General features: G+C 48.5%; 1 protein-coding gene across 1 annotated transcript in view; it reads left to right on the top strand.

Annotated features, from left to right (window-relative positions):
• The window catches only part of Gpa33 (glycoprotein A33), a 36403-nt gene that overhangs the window by 5335 nt on the left and 16185 nt on the right, over positions 1-14883 (top strand). Inside the window, exon 2 of the mRNA XM_037211293.1 lies at positions 12179-12333. Coding sequence (XP_037067188.1) covers positions 12179-12333 — 155 coding nt within the window. The remainder of the gene's footprint in view (positions 1-12178; positions 12334-14883) is intronic.

Genomic DNA, 14883 nt, shown 5'->3' with positions numbered 1-14883 from the left:
AACTCTTCAGATTCCAGACCAGGGCTTCTCGAACCCCGGCTGTGATGTTGGTCACCAGAAGGCCAGTGAGTCTGGCCCTGTGCATGTGAGCATGCCTGTACCCTAAGCAGTGTGTCACAGTGCTAGTCTCTCCCTCCTTCCTAAGAGGCTGTGTTCTGAGACACATCCTCGCCTGCTTTCCTCCACGTGGGGTCTTGGCCCTCTTACGCTTCTTCTGGAGCCTTATCCTCCTCTGCCCCTTGAGTGTCAGAGGTCCCTACACTCAGTTCCCCCAGCATACTTCTGTGACCGCGTGCGTACCCAAAGCCTTAGCTGTTCCTCGATCCCAGCTTACTTCAAAATGCCAGCCTTCCACCTCACCTCTCCCTAAGCTAGCGTCCTGTAAGACCAATAGGCATATAACTTCCTGACTTACATATCTCAAAAGACTTCTGACTCATGGGCTAAAACCAGACTCCTGATGCAAGCCTGCTAGCCTAAGTCCTTAGTGATCTCTGTGTCCGAATGTGACACTCTGTCCATCCAGGAACAGAAGGCAGAGACCTAGCAGTGGTCTGCTACATTTTCTCTTGCAATATTAAAAAAAAAAAAAATCACCTCAGATTTACTGCTTAAACCATGCTGATGTTTCATTTGCTCGCAGACCTGGACTTGAGACTGGGATTAGCAGGTCTTTGCGATGTGCAGCTTGGCCGGGGTGGCTTCGCTGCTGGTGGAAGGCCTCTTTTCATGACGGGACCCCCCGAGGCAGGCAGGCTGCTTCTGTTCCCTGTGGCTTTCCGCAGTTCACAGCCGGAGCTTCCCGAAAGCTGAGGCAGGGGCCAGGTGCGAACACCTTGAGCCTAGGACCCCAAATTTGCCATAGCAAATCTGCCACATTCTGCTTCTCAGGTGGGCATAGAATCCAACCTAAGGGAGAGAGGAGCCCGATTTCTTCTTGTTGTTGTTGACGATGGCCGATGTTTTTCAAACAGGGCTTGCTGTGTAGCCCAGGCTGACCTGGAACTTCTAATCTCTATGCCTCTCTCTGTCCCCCAAATGCTGGGATCACGGACATGTGCCACCACCCCTGGGAAATAATTTTCTTTCCCTTTCCTTATTTTCTCCTCTCTCTTTGTCCCTCCATGTCTCCCTCTCTTTTGTGGTGCTGGAGGGTCTTGTGAACTCTAGTGAGTGTTCAACCACTGAGCCACACCTCAGTCAAACCTTGATTTTTTTTTTCTTTTTCTTCTTCTTCTTCTTCTTCTTCTTCTTCTTCTTCTTCTTCTTCTTCTCCTCCTCCTCCTCCTCCTCCTCCTCCTCCTCCTCCTCCTCCTCCTCGTCCTTCTCATTATTATTATTAAGAAATTTTCTATTTATCTTACATACCAACCACAGATCCCCCAAACCTTGATTCTTGATGAGAGCGGCTTCTAAGCCCCTGCTCTTTTACCTAAAACCAAGTCCGCACTCACGCTGACAATGTTAGTTCTCTTCCACCGTAGCCTGAATCTGCTCATTTTGCTTTATCTCCTTTACCCACTGGGGTCATGGCTGTCTAGGCTTGGACTCGACTCATGTTTATGTCGATGGTGACCCTAGAGTTGCTTTGTAGGGGGTATTTGTGGGGTGGCCACAGGCAATTTGGCTGAAAGGAAGCTTCCCTCGTGGATCCAGTATTTTGTTGGCTTCTGGGTTTATCTTGAGTGATGGTGTGTGTGTTGGGGTGGGGGCAGTCTACAGAAGGATTATCCTCAAAGTCTCACCAAAGTCATGTTGCTACACCCTGGCTAGTTCTCTGACCCTGACCACCTTGTACACATCCTCCCTTCTCCCATTTCTTCTTATCGGTGCTGCTTATCCTCCAAGCTCTGTTCAAGACAATGGCTTGTGCTCCTGAGACCTTTCTCCATTCTTTCACTCTATGTGTGTGTGTGTGTGTGTGTGTGTGTGTGTGTGTGTGTGTGTGTGTGTGTGTATTGGGGGCCTTTGTCAGCTTGGTGGTTTCACATTTGTTTTGAGATTATTTATTTCCTCTGACTCACCCGGAGGACGGAACCCTGAGAGAGCAGAACTGTGCCTGTCTCTGCCACCACCATCTTCCTGCCCCTGGCAGGAAGCCTACAGCCCTGCTGGGTGCTGTTAATGAGTGCACATCTGCCCTCTTGCCCCTTTCCAGCCAACAAGCCTGCTGGCCTTCACTGTCTCCTCTGCCTCGCCAAGCTTCACTTTTCTTTTTCTTTTATGTGCATTGGTGTTTTGCTTGCATGTATGTCTGTGTGAGGGTGTCAGTCTTGGAGTTACAGGCAGTTGTGAGCTGCCCTGTGGGTGCTGGGAATTGAACCCGGGTCCTCTGGATGAGCAGTCAGTGCTCTCAACCTCTGAGCCATCTCTCCAGCCCCAAGCATCGCTTTTCTAAGTTTACTCCATCCTCTCCAGAACTGCCTGTCTTGAGTCCGTGCCGAGTCTGATGCCCGAGGGGGACTAGCTCATCATGCTGCTGAAGCGTGGCTCTGGTGTCTGCTCCTCCCACAGCACCTGCACTGTAGCTGAATTTTGCCCCGCTGCTCAGAGTAGGAAGCCCAGTTTTCAGACACGTGGTTTATGGAGACATACTGGACTTGGAGGTGAATGCACCGGCCCCCGAGCTGTCTTGTGTTGGCAATGCTCAGCTTTGCTCCCCTGCTGTCTTCTCCCCGCGTTCCATGCCACTTTCCCAGGTCCCCCTGTCCTCAGAGCAGCCCTCTGGGAACCTGCCTCCCTCCTCAGAGGCTTCCTCTCTTCGCTGCCCGGTGACCTTTGGGACACTTCCTCATCTTCTGCCCTGGTGAGTCAGACATGCCCCAGACATGGGCAGACACAGACATGATTCTAGGCAGGCACTTCCGGTTAGGACAGTCCCCCTGGTTCACGGGAGGAGATGTGGAGAAGTGTAGCTCGGTGCTCCGAAGCTCGCTGCCCCTCACCTGCCCACCAGCTTGCTATACGTACCCCATGAGGGAGTGGGTAACTCCTGCGCGAGCTTCATCCTCGTGTGTGTCCTGATGCGTTCCCACAATCCCGTGCTTTCCCAAGCCGCTTGCTGCCTCCAGTCTCTCCCCTCTGCCCCCAGTCTCTTCCTTTCTCGAAGCTCATTTTCTGCAACCCGTAGGCTGCCCGAGCCTCTCCCTTGTCAGTCTGGTGGCGACTACGGAAACCTTCTCCAGATTCTTTGTCTGGCTTCAGTCTCCTGTGCCGGGCGAGCTCTCGGACACGGCAGCTTCCTGTGCTGCCTCCATCTCCTCACCTCCACTTGGCTTTGCGGCTCGAAGAGTGTCCCGACGGTTCACTGCAGGAAGCTTAGATGGAAGCACACATCGGCAGAACCCCCAACTGCCCTGGGATCCCCAAAGTCCAAAGATAACTGTTACTGATGTCGTTTCTGCTTCGCTTTCTTTGAGAATTCACGCCGTGTCAATGGTCATGCGGGATGGGGATGGTGTGGTGTCTACAATTTTCCTCCCGCTTCTTCTCCTTATGCGCACGAGTCCAACACAGTGAATGGCATCCCTTGAGGGCTGTATCCAGTTTCACCTCCTCAATAAGCTTTCCCATTAAAATCATTTTCCTGATTGCCCTCTCCCTCTCTCTTTCACGCTTACGCTTGACACTCTATTAGGCTCCATTAGGGTACTGGTTGACAGTGACATCTACTTGCTTCTTATTAGGGATTATGCCACAAGCCACTCAATCAACAAGGTCCTAATTAGTACCCAGCTCTGCGCAGACCTCTTGGGCACTGAGCCAGTGAGTGGCGGTACTAGAACAGTCTGAAACAGAGAGTCTGCTCAGAGGAGAAAGGTAAAGAAGGCGCTTACACACAGAGACTTATCACCACGTGGATTGTGCTCAGGAAAGTGTAGCAATAAGGGCTGGATGTAGTACAGGGGCCTCCAGAGACCATGGTCTGTGAACAAGACTGGGATTTCTTCAGGGCCTGGCATTGGACTAGGGTTTTAGAAGAAATTTATTCAGTTGACTTGAATTTATAGGTTCCTAAGGGTCTGTGCTGATCCAACAGTTCAACAAGCACACTAGAGCTCTAAACAATGTCCCAGATGTGGCTTCTCTGTCCCCTGTCCCCAGCTGAGCACTTGGGCTGAGCTATGGAGCGGGTAGGACAAACTTTCCTGTCTGTGGGAATTGCCCCCTTCTCTTCAGAGACCCGCTCATTCTCCTCACCAGAACATGTCTGCCTGGGCTGGACGGGTCCCTTCCAGCCTTCAGCATCTTCTCCCTACAAGAACATGTGGTTTGTCTGAGCGAATGGATTTTTTTCTAAGAGGCCACGATCCTGCTGCTTTCCCCAGGGCTCCCATAATGCGCCGCGTGTGCCTCAGGCAGCCAGCTCCATCAAGCATTTCATTATCTTCCTGGGATGTATCACTTTCCGTTTAGCTCTCCAGAGACAGCTTGTTATCTTCTTAACAAACCTTAATTATTTACAAGCAATCATTGAGGCCTCAAGCTGGGTCTCCACACCCTTGCTCCGCAGGGAGACCTCTCTCCACTTAGGACGTCTTGCTGGCTGGGCTTTCCTTCTTTGCAGGGGAGGGACTCACTAGGTCCTTCATTTTATATTCATGCAGTTTCTTTTTCTTTAAACAGATGTCTTTTCTATTTATATTTTTTTAAAACTAAATGGTAGCATGAATTGAGTCATGTGTTTATTACTTTATACTGCCTGTGGAATGGTAGGCAAGATTACCACCAAGGTGTGTCTCCAGTTTTATTTGGGGACAGTTTCTAGTAACACAGGGATGGGTAGGGACAGGTCCTTCCACCAAGTGTCTTGAGTTATAACCTCCCCCCCTTTTTTTGAGACAGGGTTTCTCTGTGTAGTTTTGGTGCCTTTTCTGGAACTCACTCTGTAGCCCAGACTGACCTCGAACTCACAGAGATCCACCTGCCTCTGCCTCCCGAGCACTGGGATTAAAGGCTTGTGCCACCACCGCCCAAACCCACCCCTCTGATGTGAAAGTTATCTATGACTCATCCACCACTGTCAAAGGACACTTGCTGGAGGTTGGCCTGTGACTTGGGGCCTTTGCCAAGCCCTGGGGATCTGGTGAAGGCAATCCCAGACAATGGGAGTTCTCACAGTTCTCGCTTCTCATCCGGGTAAAGGATGGAAATTCCATGGCTGGCCCAGCAGCCCTCATGTGTGCCTCAGGAGAACCAGCAGGACTTTGGTGTGGCAGGCTACAGAAAGGCAACATCTCTGCTTAGGAGAGTGAGGACATTTTCTTCAAGGCGATGCCCGTTTTCCAAACCTTTTCCACGAACTGCTGTAACGCAGGAAGAGTCTCATGAGTCTCTCCTTGCAGATAAAAACACTTTTCCAAACCCTGTCACCTCGGATGTCCCCAGGGGTTAGCACATTAACGTGTTATTAGTTCTAACACCTTATAACAATCGTGTTAGTTGGCCTCAGTGTAACAAAATGTCCGGGAAGAAAAATCTGCTTAGAAGGAGGAAAGATGTATTTTGGCTCAAGGTTTTTAGTCCATGGTTGATCGGATCCATTGCCTTTGGGCTCAAAGTGAGGCAGAGCATCATTGTGTGTACACACAGTAAGAGCTGACCTCATGGTAGACGATGAGGGGAGGGAGGGAGGGAGGGAGGGAGGGAGGGAGGGAGGGAGGGAGGGAGGGAGAACTAGGACAAGATGAACAAACTAGGCTCTTTAGGAGCATGGCCTCAAGGACCCAGTCTTCCCCCTCCAACCTTTCTTATCATCCTCCAATAGAATGTCAAATTATGTCGTTATCAATAAATTAATCTATCCATCAATGAGGTCAGAGCCCTCATGATCCAATAGCTTTCCCCAAGGCCCCACCTCTGAACACAGCTGCACTGGAGATCAAGCTTTCGATACATGCATGAGTCATTGCGGGAGATTTCAGATCTGAGTCACAACAGCAACTTACTCTATCAGAGAGGTGTGCTCCTTGAGCAAGGCAAGAATCAAAGTACGATGGGAAGGAAGACAACATCTGGAGGCAGGAATCGGTGACAAGCTGTGGGAAGTGTGGGCTCTTGGCAACTGAAAGGGGGATATTAATGTCAATGGGGGGCGGGGTTGGAAGCTTCTAGAAATGACCTCTTCCCCAGTTTTCTAGTCAAGGGTTAGATGTCTCACCTGCCTTTGTTTAATCTCCTGAGTGAGGGTGCAAAGAACCACAGAAATGAAGAGTTGAAGAACTAATAAGAACAAGGTCAACAGGAGGGAGAGAAAGGGCCAGGGTTTATTAAATTATGACAAGGCCAGTCAGATGTTTTGTTGCCAATTATGTCAGAATGGGAGAACACTGACTGTATCAGCAGAAAGGATAAAGCTGGTTATGGTGAAGCCCACAATGGCATAAAGTTCTGGAACACAGGGGAGCGTCACACCCACAATTATGGAAAATGTAAGCACGCCCCAGGGCACACAGTCAGTCTTTTAAAACCTTTCTCAGGTTTACAGCTAACATCCAAATTATGCTGTACACTAGCCAAAGGTTCCTTTTATTATTATTCTTTGAGCCTTTCCTTATTCATCTCTCTCTTCCCTCATACATCTATTCACATGCAATGATTTTAACCCCCTGCTAAAATGATTGCTAAAATCGATCTCTTCCTTAGCTTCCGTCATTAGTGATGACTGCTGCTTTCTGTCGGCTAACTTGTGATGGTGGGTGGTTGTCTCTTGCGAGGAACTTCTAACCAAGATGCATCCCAACAGGAGACTAGGAGATGACAACGTACAAGTTGTTCAATAAGGGGAAAAGCCCGTAACAGTCGCTATCACGTACGGAGCACTGATTATGACTTAGGAGCCATTAGAGCAAAGACCCGTTTCCCGTCCCTTCAGGCTCACGCAATCCACCTGTCAAGCGAGGGCTCTGGTGCAGATGGCCTCCATAAGCTGCTAGGGGCTACACCTTGGGTGGAGGAAGGAATTCTGAGATACCGCAGCTGTGGAAGCTGTGTCTTCAGGCTGTCTGCTGCTGCCTAGCATGGACGCGGAGAGCTGTGCTGTGAGAACAAAGTGGTGAGCTGTCCCAGGCTTTTTCTTTGGGGCCACCAACCAGCTCCCAAATCACGACACAGAGTCTTAGGAGTTTTGAATGCTTGGCCTTGCTTAGGCTCATTTCCGGCTAGCTCTTTTAACTTAACTGAAAGATAAACTTCTCTTTATCTACCTTTTACCTCAGGGCTTATTACCTTTCTTCTGTATATCTTTCTTTCACTGCTTCTCTGTGTCTGTCTGTCTGTCTGTCTGTCTGGAGTCTGTCTGGCTTCTTGCCCTGGGCATGTCCCTCCTTCTTTCCTCCTCTCATTCTTCCTTTTTTCTTTCCTTCCTTCTCCCAAGCCTAGATTTCTATTTATTCTCTCTGCTTGCCAGCCCCACCTATCCTTTCTCTGCCAAGCTATTGGCCGTTCGGCTCTTTATTGGACCAATCAGGTGCCTTAGGCAGGCAAGGTTAAACAAATGCAACACATCTATACATAGTTAAACAGATGCAGCAAACACAAAAGTAACACACCTTTACACAGCTAAAGGAACATTCTGCAGCATAAACAATTGTAAGACATCTGACCTAGTTAAAATGATATTCCACAACCGTGAACAAACAAGAATAATCAAAGGGGTGTTTCTGAGTTAGAAAATAAAAGGGGAAGCTGGGAGAGGAAAGATTTTTGTCTTGTTGGGAGGAGGATGCACAGAGTCCCCGATTAGCCAGACTGCTCTGTTGTGATCTGTCAAGGATGTGGAATACCTCAGAGCTGTAAGGTATTTTCCAACAGCAGGTTTGTTTCCAGCCTGGTTCTTCTCCTACGTAAAGCTCAAGTTCATTTCTCTTCTGCTGGAAAATGTTCTGCCTGGAGTTGACTAAGGGGAGTGCATGGAGGCTGGAGAGGTGGCTGGGCAGTGAGGAAATGCTTGCTGATCTGCCACAGGACTTGAGTTTAATTCCCAGCAGCCACACAGGGTGGCTCACAACGGCCTGTAACTCCAGCTCCAGAGGATCCAACACCTTCCTCTGAGATGCATGGGCATTCGGTCCCATACACAACACCCTGTCACACACACAGAGAACTAAGTGTGTGTATGCGTCTAGTCTATGTCCATAAACCCTGTCCTAGCAGGAGGGGCAGCATGCATTTCTGCCTTGCCTCCCAGAAAAGAGCGGGGTTCTGGTTCACCTGGTAGACACATACTTGACTGTAGACTGAAGAAAGGATGTAAGAGTTTCATTCACAAGGAATAGGGTGAAGGAAAGGATTCTGTTGGAGGTCAGGGCAAACAGTCCTTGATACCTCGGGCCTAGGCAATGTGATCATTTTGCCCTGACAGTTGGGCAGGCAGAAGCACCAGACAAGTGCTGACATTTGTCAACTATATCTAGGTAGAACAAATTGCTTAACAACTCTGAACTACATGTTCAATTTTGTCAACTGAATACTAGAGACAACATCAAAGAGAACATAAGAATAAATGAGCCGGGCGTTGGTGGCGCACACCTTTAATCCTAGCACTTGGGAGGCAGAGGCAGGCGGATCTCTGTGAGTTTGAGGCCAGCCTGGGCTACAGAGTGAGTTCCAGGAAAGGCTCCAAAGCTACACAGAGAAACCCTGTCTCAAACAAACAAACAAACTAACTAACTAACTAACTAACTAACTAACTAAAGAGTAAATGAAAAATACTTATACCTGTGCCACCAAGCTGTAGTTAATGTAATGTAGGATGGATAGGAGCTGGGAATTCTCCTCTTCCTGGCTGTTGGCGTACTATGCCATTCATGACTTAGCCATGAGTGAGTGGACAACTCGATGCTGAAGGAATAGCTTAATGAGTTGGCTCTCTTTGATTTGGTGCTGAGACAGAGTGTGCTACCTGGACTCCACCAGTGCTAGCAATTGTGACATGCAGCTCATGTATAAGACAAGAAAGAATCATTGTGCAGGCCATGAAGAGGCCTGAGAAGTCACCTTGAGGACAAGGCTCCAGGGAAATGGGTCCAGGCAAGAGGTGAGGTGAAGATCAATGGCAGTTGCCATGACTACCACCAGCCACCCAGGGAATGGCATATAATCATGCTCTCTGAACAGGATGTAGAGCGGCAGCTGGGACCTGGTGGGTAGAATCAGAGGTCTTTTCCAGCAGTCTCCTGGTGTAGGATGCATTGCTAGTAACGACAATGAATGTGTTTTCTGATAGATGAAGTTGGGGGGAGAGACTTCTGGGAACATGGAGGAGCAGTTGGTGAGACATGGCCATGTGGGAGACTGCTTAGGAGCAGGCTTCAGATGCCCAGGAAGGCAGGGTTTAAATGACTTCTCAGTGTCATCTGGCACTGGTGCCTCCTTGCTCCAACTACGTCAGGAATTTACAAATGCCAAGGAGGATGAGGCTGGCTTTTAGAAGTTTCTTTCATCCTCTTCCCCAGTATCTGTTTCTCTGATTTTACAAAATGACCCCAGGAGTTCTCATCGTCCAGCTCCCTTGTTGGGCAGTGCCCACTGTAAAAGCACTTGGCACTCACTTTAAGTACAGTACTTTGAGTGAAACCTGCACACCAAAGTATGGACAGCCCCATTCCCTGGAGGTGTTTGAATTTTCAAGAAAATCTTGTGTTCTTGAGTTATTTCTGTTGCTCTAACTAGTATCCCGACAAAAAGCAACTGAAGAACAGGTTTATTTGACTTTACAATACCTAGTTACAGTCCATCATTTTGGAGAAGTCAAGGCAGGACTCAAGCAACTAGTCACAGCATGTCTGCCTTCACGGGCAGAGAGAGAATGAATGTGTTCTTGTACAGCTTACCGCCTCTGCTTCTACAGTTCCAGGACCCCAGCCTAGGGAATGGTGTTGCTCATAATGGGCTTGGTCTTCCTACCTCAACGAACAATCAAGACAGTTCCCCCTAGATCTACCACAGTCAAAATGGATCTAGAGCATTTCTCAATGATGACTCTTCCTGGGTGATTCTAGGTTATGTCAAATTGACAGTTAATAACCAGCACACCTTGTTAGTCTGAGCACAAGACTTCACAGTAGTGTCTTCAGAACTAGGCGATGGAAGGCTATCTTAGCAGGATGTTTTCCTTCCTTATGGTGCAACCTCCTCCCAGGAGCCCTCAGAGGAGACTTGTTCAAACTGCTACCTTCAAGCCCACCAACCCACCTGTGCCTTTAGCCACATCTTGTCACAGCAGGTGGGTGGCTTGGGGTGGTTTCTAAGGTCTGTTCCTCTTCCCACCTTATGCTTTGGGCTCCTTTTTTTTTTTTTTCTTCAATAAACAGCCTCAAAATATTTTTAAATTGTCAAATACACCATTTCCTCCCTGAAGACACACACCTGACTTGGTCCTAATGTTTATTTTTGCTGTCATGGGCTCCTGTCCTTTCCGGAAAAGTTGTCTACTTACCCTTGTCCTGTTGGCTCCGGATCTTCTCCCATTTAAACTCCATCCTCACCTCTGCACTCCAGCTGCTCATGCCAAGTTCATCGCCACGTTGCCACATCCAGCGGCTGGCCTCTGGAGCTCCCTGTATAAACAGATCGTTGACATTTGAGCAGTTGACCCCTGTCTTAGTCATTGTCCTATTGCTGTGAAGAGACTCCATCACCAAGGCAGCTCTTAAAAAAGAAAGCCTTTACCTGGGGGCTGGCTTAAAGTTTCAGAGGCTTAGTCCACGGTCATCAGGGCAGGGAGCGTGGCGGCATGGCAGCAGGCACCGGAGCAATTGCCGAGAGCTACATTCTGATTCATAAGGAGGGAGGGAAGGAGAGAGAGAGAGAGAGAGAGAGAGAGAGAGAAGCCCACACCCAGTGGCACACTTCTTCCCACCAGGCCTCCTAATCCTTCTAATTCTATCAAAGAATTCCACTCCCTGGTGACCCTGGTGACCAAGCATTCAAATATATGAGCCTACGAGGTCGTTCTTATTCTAACTGTTTGGGTAGGAGCTCCACCTCAACCCCGGGCACCCTGGCATCCCTATACCCAAAGAGTCTGGAATATTCTGGTGGAAGAGCCACCTCAATTCCCCTCCCCCATCTCTTTTCCTAAACCCACCCTTTCAAAGCCCGCCAAACACAGCTCCTCCCCCAGAGAGGCTCAAGACCACTCCTACAGAGTATATAAGCTGCATCCTAGAAAACAGACATGTGGTCTCTTGTCCTGTCCCCTCTCTTCAGGGCTGGGAATCACCCAGGAGCGCTCTACCCATTAAACCGGGCCTTTTCCTAACTTGGTCTGATTTGGATTGCTGCGTCGGCAGAGAGGCCTATCAGGGTGCAAAAAACTTATCACAAACCATCACAACCAGCTTCATGCTCAGGAGACACCTTTTCTACTTGACCTATGAGAAACTTTTTCTTGATTTTCTTGTGTGTCTGCTGAGCTTGGTCACCAAGTATTAGCCAGGTCCCTAGAGTAGCATCCCAAAAGAACCAGGCAAAGCTTATTCCGTTACATAATTTAGCTTGGGAGCCATGGAGTGTCCCCACACCAAAGTTTGAGATCACCCAGATTCAAAAGCAGAGACTCCACCTCACAATGGAGGAAATGCACCATCACTAAGGAAGAAGAGTGTGCATGAGAGGAAACAGTGGTGTGGCCATGCTGGGTTTTGTTTTGTTTTTATTAACTCTTTTCTGATAAACAAAATGTTCCCAGGAATACTCTCTTTTACCTTGATTTAATCTTGCTCATAAAGTGCTTCATGACATGTGAACGTTCCATTAATATTTGTTAGGTAAGTAAAAACACAAGTCATGGTTACAACAAAGAAGTCTTTATCAAGAGCTTTTGGTGCTCGGCACTAAGTAAAACCTTTCAGCCCTCAGCAACTGAGGAGAAACCTGAAGCTAAGAGCAGTCCACACAACTAACAAGGGCTCTGTCAGAGACTGGAAGCCAGGCTGGCAGTCACCAGATGCAGGGAACTTCTTCAGGACACTTCAGGGTAGGGAGAAGGCAGACCAAGGCACTGGAGTTCCCCCCTGTCCTGGTCTTAGGGATAGCAGCTAGCATGCCCTGACCAAGGTGGCTGTCGTAGCAGCTTTCCTGTGGCCACAGAACTTCTCTGGACATCCTTGCAGGGGTCTGGAGACAGCAAGTGTGTACGTATGCCTGTGTCATTGGCTTTCCCCTTGCATTCCAGTCTGGGCAGCTGCCGATGCTATTTCTGTGGAAACCACGCAGGATATTCTTCGGGCTGCTCGAGGAAGTAGTGTCACCCTTCCGTGTACCTACAGCACTTCCGCTTCAGACCGTGAAGGATTTATTCAATGGGATAAGCTTCTCAGGAGCGAAACGGTAAGGCTCCAAGATGAACTGGGGCATCGCAGGTCGTGATTACCACCTGACTGTGACTGACCTCGTGACAGGCACAGACCTTAAAACCTTCCTTCCATGACTCCCTCTTTTCTCTGGGTTGAGATTTACATTTAGAGTATATGAATCTGTTCCTGCACTCTACCACTGAGCTATGGACTCCATATCTTATTTCAAAAATATTTTATGAAGATTATGTATGCATATATATATGTATATCATTGGTTTTTTTCCCCAATATTTTGCCACCACAATAAATATTGTTATAGGTGATATATATCATCTGGCGGATTATTCTAATGAATTTGCAAAGCCATCAGACAGCTAATTTAAGGAAGCCACGCAGACATTTGTCTAATCCCAAACTCTATACATCTGAGTGAACTTTATACAGTCAGAATGGCCATGCAGAAGCCATGGACCTTCGCTTAGGGTTTTAAACTTTAACTCTCAATTACATCTGCATTCACTTATGACCCTAGTTAGGATTCTATTGCTTTGATAAAGCACTAGGACCAAAAAGCAACTCAGAGAGGAAAAGTTTACTTTGCATACACTTCTGCCCCTCAGTCCATCATCAAAGGAAGTCAGGGCAGGAACTCAAGACAGGAACCTGGGGCAAGGAACTGAACCAGAGGCCATGGAGGAGAACTGCTTGCTCTTTGCTCCTCATGGCTTGCTCAGCCTGCATTCTTATAGTCCCCAGGGCTACGTACCAGCCGGGGGGGGGGGGCATTATCCACAGGGAGGGGCCCTCTCACATCAGTCATCAATCAGGAAAATGCACTGCAGAATTTTATGGAGGAATTGTCTCAGTTGAGAGTCCCTCTTCCCAATGACTGTCTTGTGTCAAGCTGACAGAAAACTGACCAACACACTTATTCACCACAGATAAATAGAGAGAGAGAGAGAGAGAGAGAGAGAGAGAGAGAGAGAGAGAGAGAGTTGAAACTAAAAAAAAATTAGCTTTACCTCTTCTTGTGTGATTTATATGTCCTTTTGCCTGAATCCTGTCCTTCCTCATCACCTACTGCTACTCCCTCTTAGTCCCCTTCCTGTAGTCTAACCTTTAGGGGAAAAAAAAAAAAAAAACTTTTAATAACATATCTGCCAGAGACACTCACCAGGTCCCCAGCCACCCAGAAAAAGAGGCTTTAGCCTTGTCCCTGACAGAATCCCAGGATACCTGCATCCTGGATGACAAGATGGACAAGGAGGAGTCAGTCTTATCTCTAGGTACCAAGGGCCCCGATGAGCCACCACCCCACCTCCTGTCTGCTCCAGAGTGAAAAGAGCAACATCCTTGCTGCTGTCTTGGGCTTCCGGAACTGAAGGGCACTATGCCCCCCCCCCCACACCAGATACATCCAGCGAGCCGGGTGCAGTGTCTATGGCTAACTCCTTCGGGACACTGGCATAGACCCTGAGGTTATTTATTAGCTCCTGGATGCTCTACTTCCGAAAGGATTTGAGGCAGCTCCTTCAGGACCAGTGACCAATGCAGAGAAAGGGATTATTATCTGTGAGTCCTAGGAAGTGGTGTGGTCAGGAAGAGGCCTAGGGGCAACCTTGGGATGTCTTTGATAAGAAGATGTTATGGGGTGGAAAATCCAGTGCCAGCCAGGGTCAGGAAAGAGCTGAGCATCCACAGACTTCATAGGCCTAGACACCACCTCCTCCTCTCCCTCCCTTTTGCCTCCCTGCCTCAGCCAGCCATTCTAAGAGGGTTGTCAACCCTATCAGGGCTATCAGGTATGGTTGGACAACTTGTGTCTTGCACAAGGGTACCCAGCTGAAGGCGCTTGTGTTCCAACAGCTGTGTCTGTTGGAAAGCTGGAGTGCCTTGTTCTAATTGGGAAGGTTCAGCATGTTCAGGATTAAGATGTGGCACAACATCCTTACAGGATGTGATACTGAAGCTGGGGTCATTTGAGGATGCAGACCCTTTATAGGTGTACATGGGTGACAGAGAAGGCTCTGGTGCCTTGGTTTCTGGTATATCAGGAGGAACTAACTGCATCTTCCAGTTTGTTCAGCCACAAAGAGGCATTCTAACAGCAGGAGACACAACTAACCATGCTATCACGTGGTTTCCTTGCTTCCCCACATCTGACTCCTTACCTATCTAGTTTCAGTGACATTCAGCCGACCCATCTAGCCATATTGAATTCCTCCCCTTGGGTGTCCTACAGACACTGTAGGCATCTCACATGTAAGCAGAACACATACTTTGGGCTTAAAGCACTCTCTTTGCGTGGGTTGCTTCTGTTGGGGAGGATACCATCAAACGGGCATGCCTAAACCCTTATATCCGGGATTATCTGCTCTCTAACTCTGTATCCCAGGCCCACCCCCAATTTCAGCTGCCCCCTTCTATCACTCCTCTACCTCATTCTACTCTCTGTCTGTGTTGCCACAACCCAATGTGACAATAATCAGTTTGTCACCACGGTCACTCAGCGATCTCCTTCCTGGTTCCTTCTGAACATGTCCCCTTTCTCCTTCCAATCATTTGTACCCAGTATTAAGAGC

The sequence above is a fragment of the Peromyscus leucopus genome, chromosome 15, assembly GCF_004664715.2.
Source record: "Peromyscus leucopus breed LL Stock chromosome 15, UCI_PerLeu_2.1, whole genome shotgun sequence".
Taxonomy (NCBI): domain Eukaryota; kingdom Metazoa; phylum Chordata; class Mammalia; order Rodentia; family Cricetidae; genus Peromyscus; species Peromyscus leucopus.
Note: the sequence above shows the minus strand (reverse complement) of the source record. Positions and strands in the feature narration are given on the sequence as shown.